The 13,122-nt window shown below is 35.1% G+C and overlaps 1 protein-coding gene across 1 annotated transcript in view; it reads left to right on the top strand.

The window, feature by feature from the left end:
• Positions 1 to 5,229: 5,229 nt before the first annotated feature.
• Positions 5,230 to 13,122, top strand: part of sptlc2b (serine palmitoyltransferase, long chain base subunit 2b) — a 29,645-nt gene continuing 21,752 nt past the window's right edge. Inside the window, exon 1 of the mRNA XM_077220446.1 lies at positions 5,230 to 5,486. Coding sequence (XP_077076561.1) covers positions 5,340 to 5,486 — 147 coding nt within the window. The 5' untranslated portion in view covers positions 5,230 to 5,339. The remainder of the gene's footprint in view (positions 5,487 to 13,122) is intronic.

Genomic DNA, 13,122 nt, shown 5'->3' with positions numbered 1-13,122 from the left:
AAACAGATGCCTCCTTTAATATTAACCAGTAAATAGCCATGTGCGTATATGTTTATTAAGAAGACTTTACTGACTGTTTATTAGTGATTCTATGTGCACTGTTGGCCCTGTTAAATGAGGACCTTACAAAATTTGAGAAATCATTTTTCTGTAAAGCTGCTTTTGAAACAAAGTCCACTATGAAAGGCGCTTGAGCCCTTAAATCCCCACTCATTTTGTGGAAATACCTGCGGTGTAAATATAATTTGAGACAAAATCTTGCCATGGCTAATTTGAAACCTAGTATTTTATACATGATAATCGCACACTTTTTGCATAATTTGACAAAATTACAGCTTGATTTGAAATGACAATAAAAATATTCTGTAATATGGTGGAAATTATGTCAACTCGACACACAAGATTGATATATATAATTTTCACAATATATTAAATAATACAATTTTCTTTTTTCACTCTTTGTTTTGGTTATTATAATGTAATAATAATCATTTAACATTGTAACAATTACTATTTTATGATTTTAGCACAAAGGTAAAACAAAAACATAAAAGACATCTGCAAAATAGCAAAAATAAATGATGAAGGCTTGATGAAAGCCTTTAATGACCATTATATAAAGAAAAATTATGTTGATTGGAACATAAAAGTGCTCAAAGTAAATGGAACACCCTTGTATGCGAGCATTGTTTGTGACATCATATAGAATAAACAGCATAAATAGGCAAAAAATACATATTGATGGCCACCAGCACTATTGTGACAAATTCAGAATGAAGGACAGTGTAACATTTGTCACAATATTGTTTTAGTAGTTTTATTCAGTACCCTATCTCTCTCTCAGATAAAAACAAAACAAAACATGGACACTTGTAGAAATTCATGTACCACAAAGAATTATTGCAGTATATTTCATTTCAATCTCAGTAGTAACTCAGAGCCTGTTCTCGTTTTGTCTTGCAAAAACACTGGGAAAGAATGAACCATTAATCTTTGCATTGATAAAGAAGGGAATCCAGTATGCAAATGGACTGATATGAACAGCAAGATCAGTTGGCAGACCTGCTTTTATTGTTCGCTTATTGCATTATTTGTCATGCTGTAGTCTATCTGTGTGTGGGGTTTTCCGCCATGATGAATGTAATGCTGTATGAAAACATGCTTTTACAGAAATTGATGTACACAGAGCTCTTTCCTTAAAAGTAGGATGTGGGTTGCCCAAATATTCTCATTAGGAACTCTTCCAAGACGTATTTAAAACCTCATAACTAAGGGTGCTCCGATTGACTGGGCTCGATCGTTATCGGCCGATAATAGCTTTGCGTAGTTTGATCGGTGGTCTCTATAAAGGCTGATCAGAAGAGACAATTTTTCTAAATTGCTTCATTACATTCACCAGTCTAGCTTCTACCAGGTGTCCGAAAAGGACAATAAATTTGCAACGTATTTTCTCAAGTGAGCATAAACAGTTGGGAAATAGTTGCATGTGTATCAGTATATTGGATCCATGCAATCTGTCTTAAAGTGACAGCAGCCTAATATTCCTGCTCCCGTCTGTGTTAATCCAACAAGAAAAGACAAAACCACTCATTACTCTATAGTAATCTGAATTTAATTTATACACTGAAGACTATGCATTGTTGTTTTACATTTGATTACTTTCTGTTGATAAAGACTTCTGGGGTTTTTTGTTCTGTATTATTATTATTTAACAGGAATGCTATTTGTTAAGCTCTAAGCTGTTATCTCTTCCTGATGGAGCACCCTTACTCCTAACTCAACACACAATATTTAGTTTTTTGGAAGTTTATGATATGGATAGAAGATAAATAGTATATTAATTTATCACTCCATAAAATTCAATTTTCACATGCACATTTTTAAAAATGTCAAGCGGGCTTAAAATTTAACCCTGGGGAACACCCAAACTTAGAGGTGGATTTGTGCTTTTGAAAATAAAAAAAACGTTTATCGGTCTGTCATGCAGATCAAACGAGAGTAGATGAGAAGACATTACAGGCCCATTAATCTTAAAAAAAGGAAATGCTATACAAGTACAAAATATGCAAAGGACTAAATACAGACTCAAGGCTAATCTGTACTTGAAAGTACATATAACTGTGGCATAGGGGCAATGATTTATTAGAGTATAGTACGTAGATTTTTATATACAGTATATGGATATAGGGTTTTTTGATGATTGGGGGGAAGTAGTAGTTCTGTCAGAACAGTGCTGAAGGCAAAGATATCTGTTAATCAAGAGGTATATTAAATAACAGACACACAAAGAGTGTGACAGTCTGTTTGACTAAGATGATTTAATATATTTTTAATTCAGAAAAACAGGATGGGTGGTTATAGCTAACATAAAAAGAGGCATATCTAGATAATAGGATGAAGTTAATTAAATTTTATATTAAAAAAGTGAAGAAATTACATCTCATCACAGTAAGAAAATTAGTTTTAAAAAGGTGTGTTTGTCAGAAGCCAGGGAAGGACAATCCTTTTTTTCCTTTTTTTTATGTCTCTATCAATTTTTGGATTATTAGCCAGGCTACACTGGAGGCTTAATTGGAATTATTGAAAGAAATTGAACACCATCACACAAATGTTTTAGACAAAATTAGATAATTACATCCTTAATGTTGACTGCGTCTATTATGCCTGTGAAAAACTCTGATGTACCAATAAAGACTATTAAAGTATAAAAAGTTTTTATGTTAAAATACTTCCTCATCCTGGCTTAATCTGCAGTGACAACAATCATAAATCAGTAAGTCATTTAGGTTGGTTTCTGTTAAATGTGTAAACAACAATGATTACATTACATACTATTAAAAATACTGTAAATGCCAAAGTAACTCAGAAGAACAGACAATTACACGCACGAGTCAAAAGTTTAGGTTTATTATAACTTTTGTATATAATACAAAAGTAAAATAATTATAGGCCTACATAGATTGAGGGAGATATTTTCACTCTACATGTTGAGTACTGCGGTACGCTATACACTATACTAAACCTACAGGCCATAACCCGGCACAATAGCAATGTCAAATTCTTCGTGATGAAAACCAACGCAGAAGATACTTAAATATTTGTCCTCGTTTCAAGTAAATACTAGCATGACATTGTCATCCTGGAATATGTTCCTCAGAGCATGTCCTGCTTTTTATTACCTAGCTTTTAAATTAGAACTTATTACTTTAAAGCAGTTCAAATGTTGAATTATATATCTAATGTGATTTTAAGTTCATAATCTTTATTTGCAATTTAATCTGGGACTAGGCTCAACCGTTGTCTGTGAAACTGGCTATCTAAACCAACATTTGGTGCCAAAAGCTAATCTGAGGAGATCTATAATACATGGAGAAAGCTGTTAGCTTTGCCATTCATCTTCAATGGCAGAGTGTGGCAGGAATTATTTGAAATCTGGCACTGAAGACAGAGGTGTTTATAAACCATGTTCTTATCTGAGGTGTAAAAGTGATTATGACTCATCAGCAATGATGATTGGTTGATGGCATCATGAGACTGTGCAAAGTCTCAAGCCCTTCACTTTCAACTAAATGAGCTCTTCTGACTGCTTGAAAAAAACAAAAAAAAAAAACACAGAGTGTAGTTATGGCTCCACCAGTAGGGGCTAAAAGGACAATGCAAACCATGAGTTACAGCATGGCAATTTTTTATATACATTTTTGTGTATGTTTTGGTGGCTATTATTGGCAGTCATCTTGGATTTATACTGATCCTTGTGTGGATGTAGAATCGCGCAAAATATTTTCTCTTCTGCATGCCATTGTAGAAATGGCAAATTTGCAGTTAGCCATGGTTAATACATTCTCTGAGCGAAAGTAATAATGGGCTACCAAGATAAAGAGAGTAATATTCAGCTGGATGTGACCTTTACATGGCAGCCCCATGAGGAAAACCCACTGCATGTAAAATTAAATGTCAAATATCATCTAATTGCATATTATATTAAATAAATGAGGATAATGATGAAATGAGTGCACTATTGAATCTGCAAGCCTTTAACCTGAGATGGTTTGATTGATTTTAAATTTGATTCATATTTTTTCTTTTATATTTCATATTTCATATTTATTATTTTATTATCTGTTTTAAGGTTTATTGAATATAGCAATGACAATCAGAATGCCTCAAATTGTGCTAAGGTTAAATAAAAGCACTCATTTAGAAAAAAACAGAAAATAGACTTTATTTTTTTTTCTCACTGTAAATCCTAATAAGTTGGCAAAACTCAAAAAACAAATTAAGGCAGTGAGTTTCATCAAAATTTCTAAGGTAAGAAAGTTTAAGTAAGCAGAACTAGCAGGTTTTTATTTTGTACTCATACATTTGAATTTCTCTTAATTTGAAAATTTAGAGTAAGATAAGCTAACTCACACATTTTATTCACAATTATAATGTAATCTCAACTTAAATATTTTGAATAGTGAAATAAGTTAGCTTTAACTAAATAATTCAGTAAATGCTAACTTGCTAACTGATAACACAATGCTTTGATAGCATTAGAATACCAAAGAAATTTCTGAATGAGTATAGCTTTATAAATCATTTATCACATAGCTACCTGTTCTGAAAAAAGCTCACGCTCGTCACCATGGTGACCCCCCCCCCCTAAATTTAAGTCTGTTTAAATGAAAATAAAGTTCATAAAACTTAAAATAATTAAACAATTCTGATTACTTAAAATGTTTTGTGAACTCAAGTGAAAAAGAAAGTTATATATTCTCATAAAAGTTAATTTGATTGAACTAATTTGTTTAATTTAAGTTTACCCTACTCAGATCAATTAATTATTTTGAGCATTACGGTGTACAGTGCATCTTTCAAAACGTATTTTGTAGCCTACCTTATTTATGAAAAGTGCCTAGAGGTGCTGAAACTCTTAAACTCAAACTCTTTTTTATTTTTTATTTAAGACATGAGCTTATTTAGAGTTTCATGGTCTTTTTCACAAAACAGATCTCAATAATGCTTACACCCAGTTAGATATTTAACGTAAGCCTATTATGTCAAAGTTTCCATTACTCTCTAGAGTGCTTATCTCGTATCCAATAAAAAACGCGTAATGTATGACGTAAGACAGAAGGTTGGTTGGTTCACGCCCCCGGATACTAAATATTCATTAACAAATCACCACGCCCACAAAACGTCCCTCCATTTGCTGTGAGTGTGTGTGGAGGGCGAGGTCTTTCCAGTAATCGAGGAGTAGGCGTGTCTTTGTCATTCGACGGTTTGGAGGATACGGGAACTCCAGTGAGAGATTAATCAAGTGAAGCAGGAGACCAAACACACATCCCCGGCCTGCCATGACGCAAAACTCCGCTAGTAAGCTTTTAAATGGAGATACCGTTCACCGGACGAAACAAGACAAGAAAGCGAGCGGAAATGGGTTAGTGAAGAGCCATTGCGTGTTCCAGCAGCAGCAGAAGAGATACCGCCGCCCGGCGGAGAAGGTGAGGCCGCCTCCTGCCATACACACATCCGGAAACACGCTCCAATGTATACACACACCGGCTGCCTGTGCTGTATACTATGGTTACAGTTGATAAATACATTCTGATTCATATAGAAATTATAGTGAGGTACGGGTTTTGTTATCGTAACGGCACGTGATCGTGTTTATGTTCGTGTGTGGGTGTTTGGGTGTGTGATCTCATTAAAGTCTATCATGGTTTCAGGAGTTTTCTTCAGTTCAAACAAATCAGCCGAAATGAAAATAACTAGAATCTTATTTACACGCCTATATATATATATATATATATATATATATATATATATATATATATATATATATATATGTGTGTGTGTGTGTGTGTGTGTATGTATGTATGTGTATGTGTGTGTGTATCCAAATAAAATTCCCAAATCATCATTTTAGTCATATTTTTTATTATAATTTAGTAGCTGTTAAGTTAGTACTTTTTATTTTAATAAATGCCTGGTTGGAAATTACATGCTTATAATTAACTGAAAGTAATAATAACATTTAATCCGTTTAAAACACAGATTTCATATATATACACACATCTTCCACAACATATAGGTTTTAAATGCTATTTAATGGCATCTGATTTTTGTTTGTTTTTTACTCAACAGCTATTAAAATGTAAGATAGCTATGTCTTGTTTGCAATCACTTTTGACTCAAGAATTATAGTTATTATAACATACCCTGAATTTGTGACAACATGGTCTCCTTAAATAAAAATGTAATGCTTTGAAAGGTTGAAACTAAATTTTAGAGATGCACCAATAAAATTGTTTTCACCAAACCGATAGCCGATTATCCAGAATAAAATCTGACGATACTGATACCGACAGTTTGATTTTCTTTAGGAAAAATAAAATCTCCCAATTCATGCTATAAACTATACAGGGATCCTTCTCATTTGGTACAACTATAATATTAGAGGTTAAAATTAACAACAGAGCCCAAAATATTACATTCTGTTATTCATTTTCTGATATAATAATTACACAAAAAACATTTTTTTTAACTGTTTGTACTTTGTGCACAACTCCGTTGCACATAAGGTAGTTTTCATAAATGCTCGTCTTCATTACAAATTTTTTCAAAAATACATACAGCTGTTTTATTGATGTCTTTCCACAGTTGAAACGCTGATTGTGCGATTACATGAGACATGATACATTTCACCAAGTTGTACTGTATCTTTTAACACACCTTCTGATGTTCATTCATGCCATAATAACTTGTATCAAAGTGGAATAGATGACTCTGTTACGTCACATTAAGAGCATCAACACACCCTTTATTGTTTGACTTTTGTGATAAAATGGACAGAATGTAAAAGCTGAGACTTTTTTTCTTATCACAAGTAACAAAGCACAAAGCTCTTTGTGATTATTGGATGGGAGGCGTGCTAGTGCTACGATTAGTGTAGGGAAAACCACAGACCTGGCAACCCTGGCTGGAACCACAGGTGAATCATAGGGTCAAATAGAGCCTTTGCTATTTATTAACTGTTTATGTGTTATTGCCACATAGATAGACATCTCTAAATTTAACACGAGACATTTTCTTCACTCACGCACGCACGCACACACACACACACACACACACACACACACACACACACACAGTCTGACGTGTTTTCCACTTCCTTTTGATTGACAGTATAAATCAGCCCTGATCATTGGCTGTTTTTAAACAATTGGCCAATGGACGATAGTGAAAATAATTGCTTTTATCGGCCAATACCGATTGTGCATCCCTTTTAAATTTACTGTGTATAGCAAATGGCCTGTATAACCTAAAGTTCCTTATTGCTTTTTCTTAACTGCTAGGCTACTAAATCATACAAATGTTAAGGATAGAATAATCATATTTTTAAACAAATTTTTTAAGTGCCATTCTTCTGCTAGAATAAACTGTCCTTATCTTAACCTGATAGTTAATGTGCATTAAAGTAGTTGGACGTGTACTGAAACTTTGCTTTAATATCTTTAAGTATTTCACATTTAAATGTACATGAAATAATAAAAATAAACATTATATAAGGTTTGTTAATGACTTGGTTATTATGAAGTTATTATATACTGCCTACTTTTAATGCTCAACATGAAATGCATCAGCAGCCCATTAAATTGTGTTGAGTGGTTATGAGATGGATAGATTGAGTGGTTTGGGGTTAGTGTTTACTCGCATTTGCTTGTCTCTGTTTTGTATTGACACAATCTTGGAAAATAACAGTGTAGTGTTCTGTCATGTAACTGGAGAGAGCAGCGCTTTGTTCTTTGCAACCTGAGGATTTTTGCCCAAAAGCACATGGGAGCAAAACATTTTCCAAGAAAAAAATGAGCATTGTCAAGCTAGTTTGTCTCGTGATGGGTCATAGAAATGGACCTTTGGGTCAGGTGTGCTGTGAAGCATTGTTTTTTTTTTTTTTGTTAGTTTTTTTTTAACGTTTTTTAAGCTATACGCAAATGAACACGCACAGACCATAAGTAGGTCTGGTCAGTGTGTTGATTATTAATGTAATATATATCATATTTAATAAATTGAATTAAAATTTCAGTTCCAAAAATTATGTTAATTTTAGATTCCTTTCTGTGAATCAGTTGCATAAACATAGCCATTATGTTAAGACTGTGTCTTAAGAACTACTATGAACAACTAGCAGTTAGTCAAGGGGCAGTCCGTCTTACTTTTTATTATCAAATTATACCAATCTACGTTTTTATGTAACTGACATAAAGGGATAGTTCACCCAAAAATGAAAATTCTGTCATTTATTACCCAACCTCGCGTCATTCCAAACCTGTAAGACTTTCATTCATCTTCTGAACACAAAAGAAGATCTTTTTGATGAAATCTGAGAGATTTCTGTCCCTCTATTGACAGCTTTTACATTGTTAAACTAATCCATATGAATTGAGCGGTTTAGTCCAAATTTTCTGAAGAGACTCGATGGCTTTATATGAGGAACCGACTGAATTTAGGCTTTTATTCACACATTGATCAGTGAACTAAACAAAAGCTCAACCGAACCTGCTTGACATGCGAGAACAAACTGTGAGGGGTTTTACCGTCAAAGACCCAGAACCAGGTATGATGAATGAAGACCCGGAGTCAGAATTATAATAAATTAAAGATTTACTGAAGATAGTTTGCAGTTTTATCAGCAGAAGCCAGCTTCAAGACTCGCCCCGCTTACAGTTACAAAGATCACAGCAATTATACCATTCACCAAGGTCTAAGCTACGTCCTTGCTTCAGGTTGCATGATTCTCATTGGCTAAGAAATAGATAAACATAGTAATTTCCACACATAAACAGACTGAAGCATATCTCCATCGATTATGCAGCTGACACTCGGACCCTGAAGTTAGGCACGTCGTGACCTTCCAGTTCTCAGATTTGGGTTGCTGGGCGCCAACATGTCCCGAACAACAACTCAGTCAATCTCCAATAATGCCATTGGTTCCTTAACCTGCAACCAAAAAGACTAACACACACAACGACACACAGCTTTTCCAAGGTTGGATTTGGCCAGGCTCTAACTATAAAAAGGAAAGTCGTCTCAAAACATCAAGATATTGCGTTCTTTCTCTCAAGGAGAGCTACTGGAAAGTAAGGCTTTAACTTAGAAAGATTCCCTTAAACTATAGCCTTCAATGACCCCTATGACTTATAGTCGTCAGTGTACCCTATAAAAACAGATGTATGTATTGACACATGTTGAAGAACTATCTTAACAAAACAAAACATCTTTCCATACCTTGGAAAGCCTTGAATACCTTGATTATAATCAGTTTACATATACATTGAAGCAGCAGTTTATTCCAAAATCCACACCCTTCAAAACCTCTTGCTCAATCGTGCTGCGTAACACGAGAATGATCATCATTGGTTCTCACACGTCAAGCAAACATGCTTGAGCTTCCGTTTACCTCAACTGATGTGTGAGTTTATGAATGCTTAAAACCCTAAATTCAATCTGTTCATCATATAAAGCCATCTCTTGAGAAATTTTGGACTAAACCGCTCAATTCATATGGATTAGTTTTACAATCTCTTTATGAACTTTTTGAAGCGTCAAAGTGGTATTTGCTCAGCTGTCTATTTGAGGGACAGAAAACTCTCAGATTTCATCAAGATCTTCATTTGTGTTCTGAAGATGAATGAAAGTCTTATGGGTTTGGAACGACATGAGGGTGAGTAGTTAATGACAGAATAAAAATCTTTGGGTGAACTATCCCATTAAAACAATTTTGAAGAAAAAAATGTGATGTCTAACTTGTAAGACTAGTCTTAGCAGTTTATGCAACCGGCTCTAGGCCACACTTACCGTTTCAGTGAACGGATAAAAAAACGATTCTGAACAATTTGTTTCATTGTTCAAAAATTTCATGACAGTCTCTTGTGGCATTTTTTCCATGTATTAAAATGTTTTAGTAAAACATAATATACAGTATATATAGCCTAGTTAAATATTGCTGTTAATTATCATATATTGTTGTATTGGTGTACAGAAATTAAAATTGTTAAATAATAATCTTTGTGTTCCATTTAGTAAAAAATAGTGTTGTAAACATGCCTTTATTAATGATAATTTTTAATTCGATTTTAAATCATTTTATTCTAATATCATTAACGTTTAAACGGAAATTTAAACTACCCAGGACACCTTATCTATCTGTCAATCGATACACTGATACCAGCTGCATTTTATCACTCTCTCTTCTCTCCGACAGCACATTGACACTCACCCGCCTCCTCTCACTCACTCGTCTCATTCGCTCCAGTTGTATAGTGCTTGTATTGCACATAATTTTAGTCATTCCCAGGTACGCATTACAAACCGAATGATACGGTGGCCGAGAGTTGCTAAACAAATCACAATAATGAAAACACAATAACAAATCCAAAAACAAAACTACAAACTATAAACACAATGGCAAGTCTAAAAACAAGTTAAAGGGTCATGAACCCCCCCCCCCCCCCCCCCCTCTTTCAGCTCAAGTCTAGCTCACAATCTTTTTTGAAAAATGCAACTTAAATGGGCGTGGATGGCTGTGAGAAGAAGGGAGGGAGTGGGTGTGGCACAGCAGGTGAGAGGGGGAACTGTCATCAGCTAGCAGTGTTGCCAGATGTACGATAATTATCGTATATGTACAATAATTTTGACCTCTTAACGATCAATAATGAAAAAAATCCCATAATGTACGATAATTTCAGAGTTTTCAGTCGTTCGTCCAAACACACATCCTACCGCTTCTCTCTCTGACCCCGAATCATTTCGCAGGCTCACCTGCCTTCACGCAAGCACGTACACACACACACACACACACACACACACACACACACAGGCACCACTCGCTGTCGCCCGGCCCATGCGTTGACACTACACATTCACAAGTCTCCCGCATTAAGCATACAATTGATATATTATCGAAATATCTAACATTTTCATAACAACCGCTTATTTAACAAAAGGCAAGTAAAATAACCAGGGTTACATTTTAGACACACACATACCTCTGAATGGATAGAAAAGTCCTCAGGACTTGGTACCGCATTACTCGCAAGACGACAACGCCGAAGTCCACCATTCTCCAGTTCTCGAAGCTCTCTCGGGTAAAATGTTTGCGGCACACGTATTAGATGTGTCCGTGGTTGATGGCCAACCAACCGCCCGGAGCCAGAGACTAGCCCTGGCAGCATCGCGGGGAAATATATTCAACCCACTTTGACTTTTGCATCACGAAAATATACATTAAGTTGCGTCCCAGGATTGTCTCTCTCCTTTACTACCCGATATCACAGTTTGACATGTCTGTCATTGGAAAGATCCACGTGGTGTCATGAATAATTAAGAGACCGTGTCTTCTCATAGGATATAAAGACTCAGTCTCATTAATAATTATGAGAGACCGACGAGTCATCAACGCACTATACATTGCTCTGCCACGTCACAGCCTGTGACGTGGACACGATGAAGATTTTAAACCCGGAAGACGAAAATAGCGGAAAGAAACTAAAATTTAACCATTTTCACCCTACTATTAAATCTAACAGATGCTAACATTGTCTTCAATGGTGTTCAACACAGATTCCTCTGTTAAAATCTCAGAAAATTTGGTTTAGGGTTTCATGACCCTTTAACAAGTAGAATGATTTGTTGGACCATTTTTCCTGACGGTACGACCAAAATTTTGTCAGCAGTCGCGCTGGCGTGACTACAACGTTGCCCGCCATCAAATGGCAAACGTAATGAAAGCGGAACGGAATTGTGCTACTTTATCCATTCAACACAGATATTTACTGTTAGCCACTCTCACAACGGCAAAAAATTTTTTTGCTAACCGCTGGAATCCTCCTCACACAATGGACAGACGAGCATGCATAGTGTCTCTTTTGGACATTATATCGATGGAACTCTTGTATGCATGGATCCAATGTCAAGACTGTGAATTTATGGCATGCTGCTTTTGATATTGTCAACTTTTTTAACATTTATTTAATTCATTAATTTATTTTTAATTTTATGTTTTAAATTTTGTGTCTACATTCTGTTTGTATTTTATTTTTATATTCTTGAAGTCCACCAGGGTTGGGATGGTGTGGGGTGGGTTCCAGATTTGTATAGTTGCTTTATGCTTTGTATTTTTTTCTTGACCTTAAAAAAGAAAATGCAATAAATATACGGATAAATGTAATATGTATCATTAAAGTATATCGTCCAGTACCAGTAGTTTCAGTAGTTTGAGGTAATATTACTTATCCATATTTAAAGAATGGCTTTGTCTGCCTTGTTTCAGGAAGGAACAGTTTTGATAACTGACTGACTAGCTGGGTAAAATATAAGACTTCCCCATATTTAGCAATGTAGGTTTTCCCCAGAAAGCTCAGTGCTTCCACAAACTGTTTACCCTGGCGTGCTTCAGCTTTACGTAAGAAGGCTGATTCAGGATCTGGAACAGTGGAATCAATCCATTCCTTACCGGAAGGACAGGTTTTAGAGTAGTGTGGCCGTGACTTGATCACATGCTGTGAGCAGTTTCAGTCCAAACTGCATTTCACATTTTCAATAGAGAATGTGAGTGAGTGATTCAACTGTTATTTAGTTATGCAATGGACTTCTTGCACAACTACTTCCGCATTCTACTTATTAGCCTACATCTCAGGGTTTCCGGTAACAGCGTTCAGCGCACCTACATACATGAGAACGCAGATTACTACTACGTTTATTTATGATTGTCAATTTATTAAAACAATTAATCATGTTCTCTGCGTTAAAATGAATTATCTTGACTTGATCATTCTGAAATGTTCTTATAAATATTTTTTCTTTCCAATTGAGCATTACTAACCTGTAGGAGTCCAGTGCTTGTCTCATTAAGTGTTTTTCTCTTACTGATCATATTTCATACCTGTTGAGTTTACATTTTTAAATGAATTTGACTGATAAAAATGATTGCTTTTGTGTGCTTGTCAAGCCAAGTCACCTTTTATATAGCGCTTTTTACAATACAGATTGTTTCAAAGCATCTTTACAGAGATAACAGGAAAATAATGCAACGAAGTTTGTTTCTAGAAGAAAATAATGTCACAGTCAATGATTCAT

This window comes from Siphateles boraxobius, unplaced genomic scaffold, assembly GCF_051911475.1.
Source record: "Siphateles boraxobius isolate OS27281-9 unplaced genomic scaffold, OSU_SipBor_1 8, whole genome shotgun sequence".
In the NCBI taxonomy this organism is placed as follows: Eukaryota; Metazoa; Chordata; class Actinopteri; order Cypriniformes; family Leuciscidae; genus Siphateles; species Siphateles boraxobius.
Note: the sequence above shows the minus strand (reverse complement) of the source record. Positions and strands in the feature narration are given on the sequence as shown.